Source organism: Centropristis striata, chromosome 15, assembly GCF_030273125.1.
Source record: "Centropristis striata isolate RG_2023a ecotype Rhode Island chromosome 15, C.striata_1.0, whole genome shotgun sequence".
NCBI lineage: Eukaryota > Metazoa > Chordata > Actinopteri > Perciformes > Serranidae > Centropristis > Centropristis striata.
The window spans coordinates 30,100,737-30,118,544 of record NC_081531.1 but is presented as its reverse complement, the minus strand read 5'-3'; the positions used below and the strand labels follow the sequence as shown (position 1 = coordinate 30,118,544).

The 17,808-nt window shown below is 39.0% G+C and overlaps 1 protein-coding gene across 1 annotated transcript in view; it reads left to right on the top strand.

Moving 5' to 3' along the window:
* Positions 1–2,957: 2,957 nt before the first annotated feature.
* The window catches only part of LOC131986700 (roundabout homolog 1-like), an 84,181-nt gene continuing 69,330 nt past the window's right edge, over positions 2,958–17,808 (top strand). Inside the window, exons 1-2 of the mRNA XM_059351789.1 lie at positions 2,958–3,051; positions 4,812–4,904. Of these exons, the coding sequence (XP_059207772.1) occupies positions 2,958–3,051; positions 4,812–4,904 (187 nt within the window). The remainder of the gene's footprint in view (positions 3,052–4,811; positions 4,905–17,808) is intronic.

The window sequence follows — 17,808 nt, the reverse complement described above, 5'->3', positions numbered from 1 at the left end:
TGCAATGTTATTATTTCCACCCACATGTATTATTCAGCACTCTACAAAATGTAATCTTCCTCGCTCATTATGTCAGTGATATACCCTTGTGTAGATGTTTGTCTAGATGATTTCCAGCAGATTTCAATATGAATGTTATTCATATTGAATATTATATTACGGAGTCATATTATTGTTTCTGTTTTTCATAGCTTTTGAAACCTCAGCATTTTTACTATATTGGCCCGAACACTATTAAACCTTAGTTGATTTACTAATCAAGTTTTTATAGCTGTGTCATGCATAAAAATATGCCGAGCCTTATTGTCTTACAAGATTCAAGAAATTAATATAAATCCATCCAGGATGAAGAACATAGTTTAAATAAAGGGTATAAATTCACACACTTTGTATCATAACATATCGACTGTCACATGATTTTAATTTGGAGAATGCTTTTTATATAAAAGATGTAGCTTAAAGTGACTAACAATAAAACATACAACACATAAAAACAAGGACAAATGGACATTAAAATAAGACAAAGAAAAGATGGTAGACGAGAAAAAAAGTAGAAAAAGTGACCATTAAGAAAAGATATAAGAGAATAACCTTCTTTTCCAAGGTTGTTAAATAAAGTCAGTTCAGTTCAAGATCTCATAATGAAATAGCATCTGTAGAACAAAATGTTTCAGTGTTTTTTTTTTTGCCATTTCATGAAAGATTTATAACAAAAAGCAAACCCCAAATTAAACCTCTACAGTAACTCTTTATTCCACGTCATACAGAAAAGATAGTTGCTTTAATTTTCAGAAACTCAACATCTCAGTAGTTCATAGATAAATCTCAATCCCATTTTTCTTTTGGCAAATTTGCAATGTTGGCCATTGGTGTGCATTTCTCAGAACAATTAACGTGGCACAGGGAGTCGGTGGTCACAAGGTGCCAAGACATCCCAGGAATCTGGCTGTCCATCAGACAGCGACGATGAGTTGCAAAGCTGTTTGTACCACAGATGGCTGATCAGTACAACTGACTTCCTATTTCTCCCGCCTGGCGCTGTCACCCTGTCTCATCACCATTCCCACTTGAGAGCAAGGGTGTGTTTAATGTGTGTGTGTGTGTGTGTGTGTGTGTGTGTGAGTGTGTGTTTGGAGAGGGTTAGGTTGGGATGTGCAGCAGGTAAATGTGAGTATGTTTGAACGGTGTTTGCTCTGGATTATGCATGAGCAAATTAAATTTTGATGGAGCGCTTGAACACAAAGCGTACATACAGTATACACAGTTTTGCAAAAGGCACACAGTGCATGTGTAAGATGTACTGTAAAAGCTCAGGTGTGTGTTGGAATATGATGGGAAAAAAGCAGCAGTGAAGCCACAGTGATCTGCATTCCCTCGGTATGTGAGGATGGATCAGACTGAAACAGACAGACTTTGGCTGCGTATTGGGTGGGTTTCAGAGGAAAGTCCATCTGTCTGCCTTCCCTCTTTATAGTGGAATTTCACACAGGAACTTGGTTGTATATAGTGCTCGCCAGCAGGGTAGATGGTGGACAAGGAGTTTGTGTGAATTCATATTGTATTGTATAAAAAATAGGACTTCATTAGGCTGATGATGGTGTAGTAAAAGTCCAAATTTATTTGCCTTCTTCATTGCAATACTTTGTGTAGAATGACACAAAAAGGAGTTACATGTTCTGCAAAACAGAAAACCCTTTACAAAAATTAATCCTTCATAGACCCACATTATAATTTTATATATTTTGGTTAGGCACCTGTTCAGATTCTAAAACTTATATATAAGGCCTCAGAACCTAAGAATGTCATTCCCATGGGTGGCAAAATTCCAGTAATTTTTAAAGTTGGAAACTTTCCATGGGAATTAATGGGAATTTATGGGAATAAACAGGAATAATTTACAAAATTGAATGTTGGCACTTAACATGGAACTTTGAATATAGTTGAGAATGTAGTATGTTCTGGCTCCATTCCTGTACACACCGTACACAGCAGACTTCAAATACAACTCTGAGTCCTGCCACATCCAGAAGTACTCAGACGACACTGCTACTGTAGTGTGTATCAGGAATTGACAGGAATCTGAATATAGGGATCTGATAAAAGCCTTCAGTGACTGGAGTCACAAGAACTAACAAGGACTAAGGAAATGATCAGAGATTTCAGAGGAAGCTCAGATCTCTGGACATCTGTAGTAAGATGCTGCAGATGTTTTATCAGTCTGTGGTGGTAGTGTGTTGTTTTATGCTGCAGTCTGCTGGGGAGGCAGCATCAGACACAGAGATGAAGGCGGTTGGACAGACTGGTCTAAAGAGCTGGTTCTGTGGTTGGAGCCAGGTTGGACACACTGGAGGAGGTGGTGGAGAGATGCACTGTCAAGATGTTCCAGGCCATCCTGAAATACCCAGATCATCCGCTACACAAAACCTTTATGGACCAAAAAAACAGCAGTGGACGGCTCCTCTCTCTCTGTTGCAGGACGGAGAGATACAAAAGATCCTTCTCTCCTACAGCCATCAGACTGTCTCAGAGATTCTACCAGACTAACTGAGTTTCCCCTCGGGGATAAATAAAGTAATTTTGATTGATTTTGATTGATTGATTGATTGAAAAAATATATTTCAGCATAATCTTGACTGAAACAACCAGATTTCATGCAAGTACACTTGAATATCTGCTATGCACATAACACACTACTTACTGCAGTGCTCTACATGCACTGTGCTTTCCTGAGAGTAATAATGTGCATTAACTTAATTTTTTTTTTTGTCAAATTCATATTAGCATGAAGCCAAAATGATGAGGATAAAAGAATGCTATTGTTGCAGCACAGTATTTAGTTTTTTTTTTTTTTTCCTCATGTCTCACATTTGTCATTTCCCAGTAAGTAAAGTCTACCCTGTCTCTTGCTTCTAGGTTTATTAATGCCTTCTTAAAGGCGGGCCGGGCCACTGGGCACCATGCTGGCTGCACAATCACCCATCGCATTCCTTCTCATCAGCCTGCTCTGTTTCTATCAGCTGCAGCAGGGCCATGCCATGGACGTTTCATCAGGTGAGAATCTCTTCCTTGACCACACATACACATGATATAGCCCTGTCAGGACAAGTTATTATTTGACTTTTCTTGTCTTCTTGTCTTTCTTGGTTATTTAAATTTTTGAAACCGTCTTTATATGACCAACTCAGAAAGCCAAGTTTGATGACTTCTTATAAAAGCACTTTGCACACTTTAGACTATTCAAAAGATTATATTTCATACAATATATCCTCTCCCTTACTGGTATTTAGGCAAAATATATTGTCTAGAGACTTTCTTTGCAAAGTGCCACTAATATGCTAGTTTTGGGTCTCTGTGGATGAGAAAAGAATGAAAAATAATTTTAAAATCAGAACTTCAGCACCTCATAGGTGCACCTATACTGCCCTCTTGTGGTTGAAAAAAGACAATCAAACTCAAAATATGTATTTAATTTTTTGTGATATGTTCATAATTCGAGGCATTGCCAACATGCTTTTTGTGTTTTATTCAAATGCAGAGTCATTCCAGTCTACCTTCATTTTTTTATAATATCAAATTGATTCAGTATTACAGTCATGTCGTTGCTGCTTTTTGGCTTAAAATCCAAGGCTGTGATGGAGTAGTGGTACCCTCTAGTGGTACATTTTTAGACTATATACATGACTATAAGGCACAGTCAAATACCCAGCCAGTGTATAAAACATGGTTAAATCAATGGAAATCTTATGATGCATGTGAGCATTTGACGTTAGAATATCATGAATAATTCACACCTTTCATATTGTGTTCATCATTATGTGAATTTGAGTACTTTAAACTGTACAAATTTAATGGTTGCTCGGCCAAATTTCCAAGAGCTGCCTGTAGCCTCAGAGGTATATTGTGTCAGACTTTGTTTCTGCTTACACAAAAGAGATAATATTCTTCTTGCAACTGAGACGTTAATATGTTTGTACACTTCACCTCTCTGTGACTGCATAATTAAATTAAATTCAAATCACACCTCACAGTGTTAGCGCTCCCGAAACGAGCGTAATGTATTCACCTAGTTTGCAAGGGAAATATCTCTTCACCCTCATGTATTTTTTAAACAATCATGATTTAACTTTGGGCTGCAGTAGCTCAGTCTGTAGGGAACTGGAAGGTAGCCAGTTTGAGTCCCAGACAGACTAGGTACTGAGTGAGAACTGGTAGCTGGAGACGACCCAGTTCATCTCCTCTGCACTGCCGTGGTTCCCTTTAGCAAGGCACCCGACTTGAACTGCTGGGAGCACTGAGGTGCAGTGCCCTATCATTCCGACACGTCTCTGTGTGCATAAGTCAAGAAAAATAACAAGATAATGTGAAACAAATGGATTGATATGACAAATAAAGCACATTATAATTATTATTGGTGATATTATTATTAGTGTTATTATTATTATTACTATTATTATTATTATTATCAACTTTGCTTTAATGATGTCAAAAAGTCAATAAAACGGCTTTGTTGACACAAAAGATGATGGGCAATAATAGAATGTATTCAGGCAATTTGTAACTAATAATTTTGTTGCAGTTTTCAGCATCAAATACATGCTTTCAGAAAATGGGAGCTTCTTTTATTTTAATTTAGTTTAGTAACTCTATTCCACCAATCTTAAGATTATAAACACATTAAATAAAAAGAAAAATACATGTGGTTCTAAAGGCAGGAGAAATTAATAGAAAAACTAAATCTTGAACCTTAGTGACTTGGTTTCCTGTTTCTTTTTAATTGTATTACCCACTGTTGTTGTCCCCTATGCACACAGATGCAGATAAACACAGAGGGAGCCGTGAGGTCGTCACCCAAACGCCTGCATCTGAACCAGCATCAGAACAAGACAACAGCCTTGTATACAAAGGTACTGTCCAAGTACTACATGTGATTTGTGCAATTCTGGCCAATAAGAAACAATAACCATACTTTCCCTTACAAACCAATGAAGATATCTATACCTTGCTTTCTACACAACATATCTCTACCACCCTTTAGTCTCTTGTCATACACCCTGATCTTGTTACTGCAGCCTATAATAATACTTTACAAAGACAAGTTAACAGCAATAAAAAAACAACAGGAAAAAGTAATGTTAGTGTCGTAATACCAAGGCCGTAGAATAAGAAAATTACAACATTCTGTGCAATTAAATACAAGGAAAGCTAGGTTCAAGTAAAATCAGGAAAGGCTCTCGGATAAAAGTGTGTTTTGAAGAAGAGACTTAAGAGAGTTCACTGACTCAGCTGACCTGATTTCCTTGTGGGCTTAAATTTTTCTCATTAATACCTGTAAACAGAGAGGGTGATCTACAAATACAAATTGAGACATATTTCCTCAGGCAGGTTGTTCCAGAGCCTCGGGGCCATGACTGTGAAAGGCTCTGTCCCCCTTAGTCTTCAGCCGGGCCTCTGGAACAGTCAGGAGAGCTATGCCCGAGGATCCCAAAGTGCATACTGGGGTGTAAGGTGTTAAGATGTCAGAGATGTAGCAGGGAGGGCCTTAAAAGTAATCAATTCTAAAGTATACTTGGAGCCAGTGTCAGGACGCTAAAACAGGAGTGATGTGATCGTGTTTCTTGGTTCCTGTTAAAAGTCTGGCAGCTGAGTTCTGAGTATACAACTATAAGTGCACTCCTACACATTATACTTATCATACAGCAGTACATATTTAGTTCATGTCATTAATCAAAATAACAGATCCAGTTATTTTTGTTCTACTTCCAAGCGATCTACATTGTCTTGGTCTTGTAAAAACAGTCTGCAGAAATGTTTGAAATAAGCCAAACAGACAAAGCCGGCAGTATTAAAGTGGTGATCCAGGTTGTGCTGATTCTGTATGTCCTCTCAAAGATACGATGTTGAACCCAATTCCCAGGAAGAGGACTATGTTTCCTTTTGCTGACAAAGACTCTTAATACCACTTAATGCCAGTTCAGCAGCTGCAGACCTCAAGCACTGTGTCCAAAGCCAACACAGTTCAATCCCCTCTCCCTTTGCTTTGACATTTTATGGCGAGGTCTCTGACTTTGGGATGTACTGAGAATGAACAAAGCTAAACGTTCAGTTTAGAGTTATTCCCTCCTTATAGCCTCTATGCTTTTGGAGGATGACAAAATAAGACTTTTCGTCGTTCTGACGCCTGGAGCAAATGTAAGTTAACAAGAAGAAGAAAATGAGATGCTCGAGTAATGATGTTTTTGGCCTTTTATCTTTAATGGGCAGCAAAAAAATGTTTTTTTTTTCGTTTGTGGAATCTAAATTGGAGCTCTTACTGGCTTCCATCTGATGTAGTTTTACTGAAGCTAATGGCGGAGAGAAGGATTCTTCATTTGTCTGCTTCCTTTCTCAAGATAAGAAGTCTGTTTTTTTCATACCTAACATCTTTGTGGCCCAGCAGGATAAAAACAAAGCAAAAAAGATGACAGTGAGATTGTGAGAAGTTGAAAGGATGTCCAAGTCTTAACGACTGATAAGACCATCAGGGTGGCTGCCAGTTTGCCAATTTGCAGGCAGATATAGAAGAGCAGAGACGTTGCTATTGCATCAGCTTTTCCTATTGCATCTGTGTGATGGTGGACGTGAAGACTGTCTGTTATTCTGCTTCAAAACTTTGTATGACCCTGAGCAATTGTAGTGATGCGCCGTGAGAGCTGCTGACAAATATGCAAAGATATAAACGAGTGGAGGGAAATGAAAGAGCCAAAGAGCTGTCACGGATAATAGGAAATAGGGAGAGTGGAGAACCGGCATGGGAAATAAAAGAAAGGGAAAATAATATGGTGAAAGTTGCAGCAAATGGCAGCAATGTTTTGCTTACACAAATATCCATACATGCATCCACACAGCTCATACAGCTCACTTGCTCGTGTTATTAAAAATCTGCATTTCACTCGTGATATCAGGTGTGGACAAAAGCCCGTCTGTATTTTTCATGGACAAAACAGTCAACAGTGACTAATACAGGACGAGCTGAGGCCAAGTCTGTTGGTCTGTGGAGGTTCCAAATTATTTATTCCTTCATAAATATTTTTTGGATTTGGCTTTGTGCTTTTTTGGAGATATTTTCTCTCCTGGCTCAGAACCAACTGGAAAGCTACTTTGGAGTGAAATAAATAAATAAAAATAGGTCTCAGTACTTGGCACTGTTTTCTTAAAATCATGCCATTTTATGCGCTGTGTTGCCATGAAGACGCGCACGTCTTTGTGTCGGTTTTTTCACCATCTGTTCCTGGAAATATTGATGTCGGAGATGATTTGGATTGTGACCAATTGTGAAATACACGATAGAACTCACAAAGCCTGCATTTAGCTGTGTGCACTGCACCTGTTGGTATGTTGAAGCAACATTTGCATAAAGCAAAAGCCACACTGTTGAACCGTTATCCTCTTGTTAATTCTGCTTCAGCCTGACTGTAATAGTCTAGTCTATAACTGGATTGGAACGTATACTAGTATCTAGTCATCACTCATTACATGACTGAGACCATAATTGTCCTCTACAGTACTATGGTGCTATTGCAATCATTCAGTCTTAGCCGGCTGAGCTGCCAGAGAGTCATATAGTGTAGATAATATTTACTTGGAGGAAAAAGAGAACAGAGACCCCCGTTGATTGCCTAGTCGGGAAAACACAATAGCAATGTGCAGCAAAGAATAAAAACGAAATAATGGACAAAATTGCAGGAAATATGCAAAATTCCACATGCATTTTGGTGCCATTGTGTTCCTGTTGAATAAATGTGGTTTGGGAGAAAAGTAGCATGCAAGGAAGCACAAAAAGGAGAGTATAATGTGTCTTTAAATGACAAAAAAATAGTGCATGTTTTATAAAAAATCAATTTGCTTGTGGTGAGACTGTAATACCCCGGTTGTATGTTTTACTGGTTGTTTACCAACCCTGATGACAAAGTGTAGAATGCAGGCTCCTTCAGTGGAGCCACCAGTGGTCTACAGCGGTCAATTAAAGGATTTGAGGAAAGAGGTCAGGGAGGGCGGCGTATAAGTAAACTTTACACAGTCTAAGTATGACTTAAAAGACCAGAAGCATCACTGCTTTTTCTGTGGCGTGTTAGTGAGACAGAGCAATTAAAGTTGGTCTAGATTGACAATTATTGCCTCTTTTTTAGGACTTAAGAAGGAATTCTTAAGTTTGTGCCTTTGATTGTCTGAATGATTTATGTGCTGGCCATCTTTTTTAGTGCTATGCAGATTGCCTGCTTATTCCACTTGGATTTCTGAGATGTCAGTGTGGGAAATTGGGCTGAAAACGGAATTTTAACCTTGGAAGTCAGTTCTTCAAAACAAAAAGTAACCCCCAAGTGTGCTGCAGCCCTGCAGCCAGCAGAGGGAGTGCTGACCTTCTTAGACAACACAAGACACTTGTGACATTCACTAGGTCAGATATACAGTATGCTGTGACTATTAACTTGAAATAACTGATCTTTCTCAGTTCAAACTATATTTCATTTCAGTAGAAGTTTAATCATGCCATGTGGTTATCATTTTACATGTTTCATCTCAAGACATAATATGTTAGGCATCATGTTTCTAATGCACTTAAAGTGTCATTTAATTTCCCAGTGGTGTGTTGAGAGGTCACAGGGTGAAAACTTCTCAATCGATTTTTCACATGGAAAGAATTAATGCTGCTGCTGCCTGGTGTAGCTGGAGACACGTCTTACTGGCTCATTAGGGATACAGTGGTGTACCGTATGATCTGGTCCCTTTAGGTTTTCATAAGGACATAGTGGAAGTTCATCTGTCTTGATGGGAGGATAAAAATAAATGATTCATCAAGGTCAAAAAAATGCTCACTTTCAACAGTAGACACACTTTTAAATACACCTTTGGTTTGGGGATTCTGCTGTGCATAAAAGGCTCTTCTTAACATATTTGATCATGATGGACACTTAAAACAAAGCCTTTGATTGGTGCAGCCAGTAGGATAGTCTACTGCTGCCTTCCTGTAACACAGTTTAAATTATGGGAATTGATCATCCTCTATTGGCTATTGAACTATAACATCCACATTCCGTAGTTTGCAGCAATTTTGACGTTTTTTCTGACATTTATAAGGCTGCTGTAGTCTGGATCTTTCTCATAAGGGACGTGCTTGATGCAAATCCTAGTGGAGCCTCGTGTTGTGAATGTATCCTTATGCGGTTAAATGGTGCCTGACTCGCAGGAATCTCCTCTGCACAACAGAAAAGCCTCTGACTGGTTAGGAAAAACCAAACCAGCAGTGAGCGCAGAGACGCACGGCGCCTCATCCAACCAGCGCCAGTCCCACCAAACCGGGGTAAAACTACACGTTTAAACCATTAAAGTGGCTGCAACTGGACGCTTCTGCTCTTTGGATTCTTGCGCTCCATTCAGCCGCGGAAAGCTTCTCCTGAAGTGGAACTAATAGCGTATCTGATCACAGATGAATTCCGCGAAGTTATCAGCATTTGGAAGTGAGGAGTTCGACAGGAGTGGAGAAAATCCAAGTGGTGTTGAGTGGATTACTTCTCGAGTAACCCGCAACGATGCCTCCGACTGATCTCAACTTTGATTCAAATAGAAATTCACTGTCTGAGGAGCACTTCTGAACAGTATTATCTGTGTTATTGTGGAGTTCAGGAACTCTCCTCCACCCGGATCCCCATCATCGGCTCTGCGGTAGAAGTTGTGATTTAGATGAAATAGACAACAAAGCGGATTCTAACTGGATTTACAGCGTTTCCAGCTGCACTTGAATGATGCCTGCCTGTCTGACGGGGATTTACTGTCTATTGGCATTTCTTCAGATTTGTTCAGGTATGAGTTACTCATTTCCAAGACAGCTTTTAAAAAATGATTTTCAGATGGGACGTTTTAAAAATAATAGCTACGGCGATGCATGTTCATGAATATAGAAGCATAGTGATCGAACTAACGATGTTAGAACAGAGAGAGCATGTTGATTTAGCAAAGTTTGATCCTTCATGGCACCCTGCGGGTATTTCGGTCACCTTTTTCTCCGCATGTGGCCCCTGACCCATGCTGCGCTCTGCCTGCTTGCTGAAAGTGACCCATTTATCTCTATGCTCTGCTGCAGTCCAGTGAACGTTTCACAAGCAACTCTTATCACACTGGTGGAAATTAATTGCCCAAATAAGTGTCAAATGAGAAAGAGAGAGATAGGCTTAAGTGAGAGCATGCTGTTTTATGCACATGTTCAAATTAATGACATGCTCCAATGCACGTGAGGAGTTAAAGTAGGACATAGTAGGTTATCATCCTCAGTTCTCAGTTGCTGCATACATTACATGTGTTGCAGGTTAATGAGGAACAGAGGCTTTGCACCAGTCAGACAAGTGAGGATGTGCTACTTCCAGTGGATGGAAAGAGTGCTTTGTATGTGTGTTATATATATATATATATATATATATATATATATATATATATATATATATATAACTTTTTTTTAATCTAGTAACTCATCTTAGTAACTTTCTTTTTCAGAATGATATGATATTTGTGAAATAAGGCAACATAATATGAAACCGAGGATAAGATTTGTATTCATGTCGTGTGGGTGCTCTGTTCTGTTGGAGGGTCAGGGTTCATTCTGGAAAAATGAACTCAAGCATAACATTGATATAACACTGATAGTGCAGGTGGAGGTCGGGTCAGCAAAGAAAAGTTTGTGTTGGAGTGCTGACAACATACTTCCTTTCCACTAGACCATATTCACTCACACACATCTTCCTCTAGCCTTGACCACAGCTGATATTAGCCCAGTAACCTTCACAGGTGTATGGATTGAAGGAGCATCAGTAGGCATCTAATAGTACAAAATAGGTAGACTAATAATGGGAAGCTTTAGTCCAGATATTGGTAATGAAAATAAAATGTTTTACCTGTGCACCTGCTGTTGGGGCACAAAGCTGGTTGAGCTGGTTGAGGATAAGAGGAGGAGTTTAATCATGGCACACCAAAAATACTATTAGGCTGAAAACAAGGTACTACAGCTGATGGAACAAAGAGCAATGACTAAATCTCTCCACAGTAAAATGTATTTCACACATTTTAAGCAGAAGTAGAGTTGAAGTAGAAAAAAAATGTTCATAATCTTATTCTTGGGAGCATGAGCAAGGTCAAATGAGAAATGAGAAAAAAAAAATCCTTTTTTCTCTCGTCAGATTCCCTACTGGCGCCAGTCTTGTTTATTCTATAAGACAAGACAGCTGTCAGTAACATTAGCAGTGGCCACAGACTGAAAAAAGAGCAATATATTTTCAGCACAAGAGCTTATAAAAGTGTCTGTCACTGAGTGAAGGCTTTATTTGGTACTGGACTTTCTTTCTCTGACAGTGTAGAGGCAAATCTTTTTCCAACATTTTTGCTCCATACAGGATATACGTGGGTTAAACATTACTGGGTGTGCCACCATTCCTTTAAATTAGCACGAGTGTTATGTATTTTCCAATCCAAAGACAATGCTCCAAATGTTCTTTCTAGCTTCTGTGACAATAGCAGGAGCTGCACAGTGTGGATATAAATTTCAGTGGCAACTCAAGGAAAGGCAGCGCACTATAGCTTGCCCATCCACATGAAGAGCACAAAAATGTGTATGACACCAATTTTCCAGTTTGTTGTCTCTAAATTTTCCAAACGGACAAACTTGGTAACCACACAATCCTTGATGTGATTCAAGGAGATGTGGGCTGTTCTGTGCTTTTTAGGGAAGCCCTTTGATTTGTAACTGCATGTGAATTTGTTAATTTGCACTGAAAGGTAAACCTGATATGAAACCTATTATTTGAAGCCCAGATACTGAGAGCATATGTCCAATGCTCTTGAATAATACACAATGAGAGCTTCTTTTTTGGCAAATGGGCCAGTGCAGTAGACTACACCTCTAAAAATGGTCACTGATCTGTCCAGCGCTTCTGTTCGAGCCAAAATATGTGAGTTGGATGAGGTGTATAGTAAATGTACATGGCATTAGCCATGTTTCAACCTCTAAGTGTGTGTGTGCACCATAGATTACAGAGTTTTTTTGACAATATGTCCGGGATAGCTGCCAGGTCTGCATGCCTGCCCTTGAAAATGATCCATGTGTAACAAATTGCAATCAGAATGATTACGTGCTTTTTTCCACCCTACTTTAGTTTAAAGTACTATACCAACTCAGCTACTTGTGTGATATGTTGACTGTATACACACACAATGGTCCATCATTAAAACACTGAGCTCATAAAGCTGTGCTGTTAAGTGACTTCATCTTACTCAGAACTATGGGGAACCTGAAACTCCCTTTCGTTGAGAGTTTAATCTCTGCATAATAAATCTGCCAACGGTAATTGGATGATACATAATCTAAATGATGGCCATTAAAAGCATATGCTCGTGTCGAGATGGCTTGGTCCCTTTCATCCCACAGATCTAAATTATGCATCCCCAGAGTGATGCTGTGTCTTTCCTCGCCACTCTACTGTACCTGCTTTGTTTGATGGTTGTAAACACTATCTACAAAAGGAACCATGGGCAAATAATATTCTTTGTTATTACCGTTGTCTCACCTGTGCTTTCAAAGCACAGGATTTGAAAGCTCAGTTAACCATCTCCGTTCAGCTGGGACTGATAGGATTAATATCTTAATAATAACTGGACTAGCTAAGATAATAACTAGGCTAATTACTTTAGCAATAAGTGACCAAGACCCTGCAGGGCTTGTTTTACCTTTTATAGACCCCCTGGTCCATGTGTTATCAGTGGAGGAGTAAGTACAAGAGGGGCTCAGAGACCAGCAGAACCCAGCCTAATTCCATCAATGGTGTGTGCAGTAGCCCCATAGGGAGCAGTTTGATTGAGACATCTGGCTGGCCTGCTGGAGTTAGTTGCACACAGGTCAGAGTTCACATGTACCTACTCATGCTGCTTTGGTGACTGACACTCATGGCTGCAAGAGGTTGACTGTTGTGACCCAAAATAGTGCACGGCACTTTTACCAGAATGCTGGACTTTAAGTAATGATGACTTGATTGGAGGAAGCTGGCCTGCTGTGTTGTCCCTTAGCTAACAAGACTCCCTGTAGTCTTTGTGGCGGTGACAGTGATGAGCCCAGTCCCACTGCTAATGAGGACTTCTTCGCTATGGATGATGGGGCTGATAGGACATGTCTGTACGACAATGACGAGAATTCCTTTGTTTGTTGGATAAGATTGTCAGATTCTTTTTTTTTTCTTCCATAGAAGCAATGCAACTAATAGGCTTCTCTGGAGAACAGTTGGTTGAAGAGCACCTTCGTTAAGGTTGCACAGTTCTTGGAACATTTAAAATTTCAGATCTATGAAATGTCAGAAAATATTGAAAAATGTCCAAGATTGTCTCTACATGTCTTGTTTTATCAGTCCAAAAGCCCAAATATTTTCAGTTTAATGTGATTTAAAACAGAGAAAGCAGTAAATCTCTATATTCGAGAGGTTAAAAACAACATGATTGTTGATTGTCAACATACTTGGCAATTATTTTTCTGTCGACTAATCGATAGTCGACTAATGGTCACGGGCAGGTTGTGGTCCCTCTCTGCTTGACTCATGCTGACTGAGAATCTGCAGAACCTTGTATGCTAATCTGTTGTTATTTCATGCTTTAGTGTTGGCACTGACTCTGGCACATGGTGCTTTGTTGGCTTTGAATGGCTTTAAGGCTTTTGAGCAGTTTCTATTTTTCTCACCCATCCTTGGGATCCATCAACCCTTTATGTCTGGACTTCATAAGTGGGTTTTGCCTTTGTATTTTGAAAGATTTAAGTCGGACAAAACCCTTAAACCTTAAATTATATGTTCATTGTCATACAGAGCATCTACAGAGTCAGCCAAGGTCACGCGAAAGGAATGTTGTTCGACACAGGGGTTTTAAGGTCATTATTATGTGAATAATGCTCATGTGAACTTTGTTCCCCAGGAACTGTTCTGAAAGAGAAAGTGAGTCTGTATCTCTCTTGTCTCAAACCCCTTGCTGCAATTGTTTGCTCCCGACTGAATGTGCATACATGCATATGTAATGGTGTTAGCGTAAGCTTGTTTTTAATGTGTGTTTTCGGATTGTGTGCTGAAAGCTGTGATTCGTGATTGCTTCCCTTGTTTACTCACTGGTTTCCTGTGAAGCTGTGAGGCCGAGCATGCTTGCCAGCCCTGGGGAAGGGAAGCTACAGAGAGTTTTAACAAGCGCCCTTGGGCCCGGAGTTCACAGGTCATCACACCTTCTCACAGGGACGCACATATACACACACAAACTTCTCATGTTGAGGAGGATCGATAACTATCTGCCTGCCCAACACAGTAGCAGGTTTATAGCCTGAAGGATCCTCCCACACCAGTACTACTTCCTTCAACCTTTTCTGCTTATCTCTGTAAAAATAGAGTGTAGTTTGGCCATCAATTGTTTTCATTAAAGCACAATACTGTCTTCATTAGGTGCTACAACAACTCAAGCATGAACTCTAATAAATAATATAATGATTTTACTATGCAATTACTGAGGCATAAAGCTGAGCATAAACTAAAAATATTAAACATGATGTATCTTGGTCACTGCTACCTCAGCAATGTATTAAATTAACCAGAATTATTTGTACTAACCAAATGATTCTGTCATTTAAGTAATTGATAATTCGTATGATAAATCAAATCTTAGTACAGTGAAAACAAAATTAAGCTTACAGACTAACACCACCCAATAAATACACCTAATGTGGATCTGCTGAATTATTTGTGAACGCAACTTGATTTATTAAATCATTTTTTGGCATCTTGTGCATGTCCCCCAGAGGTGCTGCTCTCAGTTTTTCACAATAAACTGGCTGAAATAGTCGACTTATCTGGACAGACTAGCTACTAAGCTCAGAAACCCTGTTGGTTTGTGGTTTTCTCTGGGCTTTTTGTACTTCTTTGGCCTTAGTTTCCTCCTCTGAGGTCAGTGTCCAGATATGGCTGTGTGCTGAGGCACTTTGGATAATTACTTCTGTGAATAAATCTGCTCTTTATAGTTTTGAGGTTTTATAAATAGTTGTAAAGACATGATCTGAAGTGTGCCTTTATGAATCCACCTTGTTTCCTGTACTGATAATCAAGATGGGCATTGTTTCTTCCTCACAATTATTATTATTTATCACTTATGCATATATATATATAACATATATGCTTAAAACTCCTAAAGGCCTTCTTGGTAGTTTGGAGCTCCTGGAGCTCCCCCTACAGTTTTGGGGTGTACATTTCACAACACTGTCGTAAAAAAACTCCTTCGCAGCACTCCTCTCCCTTTCTACCGGAGCCGGCAGTGTAACATCTAGGGTCTGAGTTATTAGCATAGGTTATTATGTAGCACCTTAAGGCCCAAAGTTAAATGCAATTCTGGATTTGTCCCATATAAGAGACATACAGTGAACAAATACATAACCTCAGTTGTCTGTAGACATAGATAGCAACAACCCAATGCAACAGTCGAGACAATCCAACTGCTACTGAAAACAAACGTTAGCTTTGCAGCTACGATAGCCAGCTAGCGTGATAGCCAGCCAGTGACCAGAGAGTGTAAGAAATAAGCAGAAAACAAAGAGGTACTTAGCATCTCATGAGCAGAATCTCCAGGTCAGCATCTGTTTTGGATCCCTCCGCTTCCCGTAGCTCTCGCCGTTCAGCGAAAGCCTGACCGAGGTTCACTCTTGTGCGGACCCTCACCTCCTCCGTCAACAACCGTTTCTTAGGTCTTTTTGGTGGCTCAGCCATGACGAACATTAACAGCTTGTTGTTATAGCTAGCCAGCATGGCTAACCGGTGTTTGAGGGCTGTGTGTGTGTGTAGAATTGCCGTAAAGTGTTTCGTTTTCTCGCTCATTCTCACAAGTCTCTCCAATTCTCCAATGCTGGGACGCAAGTAAAGATTTGTACATAAAATGTGTGCCAAAACAGGTTATTTTACCATCACAATGATTTCTAAACTGTTTTATTAAGTTGAAAATGCTGCATATTTGTCCTTTAAAATTCCACTAAAACAAACTGGAATCACTTTGTCTTACATGTTGTTAGGAAAGAAATTGCAGGACACAAACAGAAAAAAAACTTAAATAATAGGGCTTTAACTCAAGGATTTGGGTTTGAGAATAATTTGAATTACTTACTTGAAAGGACAGCTTTAAAGGTCATAGCAGTGGAATAACCTCAGAGATGCAAGGGTACCTCTGTGTGAGTCATCTCCTATGCAGTCAGGCGCCTAATAATCAATAGAATCCATATGCTCCCAGTGACTTGGCTTACAGAATCGATAAGTCAAGTCACTCGGAACTACTGACGCGTTCAGTTCAGTTGGCTGTTAAAATATTGAATCAAGATTCTTTTTTTTGAAACAGTCAACTGGTTTGATTTTATGACATTTCCTTGAAATTGTAACATTATAATAAATTCTGACAGTCTTGATCAGAACACATCTAAACCAGAGCCAGTCCTTCACTGGGCTTTATCAAATCCCTCTAAGCCTTCAGTGATGATGAAGAGAGCGATTGGTGTGATGCCCTCAGGACTGACCTTGTTATTAAAGGGAGAGGACCTACCTAATGTTACCTTCATTAACTAGAGGCTCACGGTGGAATGTCTCTCAAAGCATCTCAAGCATTTTGACATACGGTCTCATTAGCTCATTGGAGAGCCAGTGGGAGATATTTGGATGGTGTTGGAATGGGATGGTGTTGCACGCTATGATCAGAGATTTAAAAGCAGCTTTTGGCCACAGATACAGTGTGTAACAGTTCTGTTTATTCTTAATATCTAAAGGTAATTTCTCTCATTGCATCTGAAATAAATCCTGTTGTGTTGTCTTAACTTTCTGTATACACCACTTGTCAAGGATCAAAAATTACCCATCTTCACTAAACCCCTTAAATAAAGCAGTTTAATTGAATTTTAAAAAGCCCAAATCTATTTTGCGTGAAGGAACAGCCTGTCATTCATCACAAACTTTGAGAATATCTGGGTTTTCACTCTTACAGTGCAGAAAAACTGGATTTAATCAGTGGAATCCACTGTAGGGTTTTATTCTATTGCTAAAGGCATTGCATAGGTGTAAACATATTTTTTTATTTAGCGTGCATGTGTACTTGCCCACATGCATGCATGCAAGGTTTTTATGGTTTTTGTGGTATGAAAATTATTTTATAGCTGCTGGTTTGAAAATGACCCCTAAGACAAGATTTGTACCATGTTGGTGTACAGCTTTCATAGAAATGTAAACAAAGGCAATGTTCTAGTTTTCTCATGTTAGGGTCATGTAAGGAATGTTATTGAATTTTCAAGTTGAAAAAAGATCATGAAGGGGGTTTCCTCTGCTGTTCAACATACACTGTAAAAAATGTCTGTAGATTTTACAGTGAGAAACTGCTAAACCACGACAGTAAAAGACCATAAAATGGTGAATGTTTTAATTCAGTTTCAGTAACAATGAAACACCGTAAATGTATATATCAGCCAAAACAGTATTTTTTTTACAGTTTTGTTATTTAAAAAAAAAATACATTACTGTAAAATTCACTGGCACTTGTTTGATATACTGTAATATATATACAAGCCATCTTTTTTGCATTTATTTTTTTGTAAAAATACTTTTTCTAGCTGTAAAATGTACTAAACACCATCTCTAACAAAAATATATTGTAATATTTAACAGTAAAATCTTTAATTTATGCAGCATTTATAAAGTATTTTCTGGTCAATTATATGGCAAAACTGCATTTCTTTTGATGGAAAAA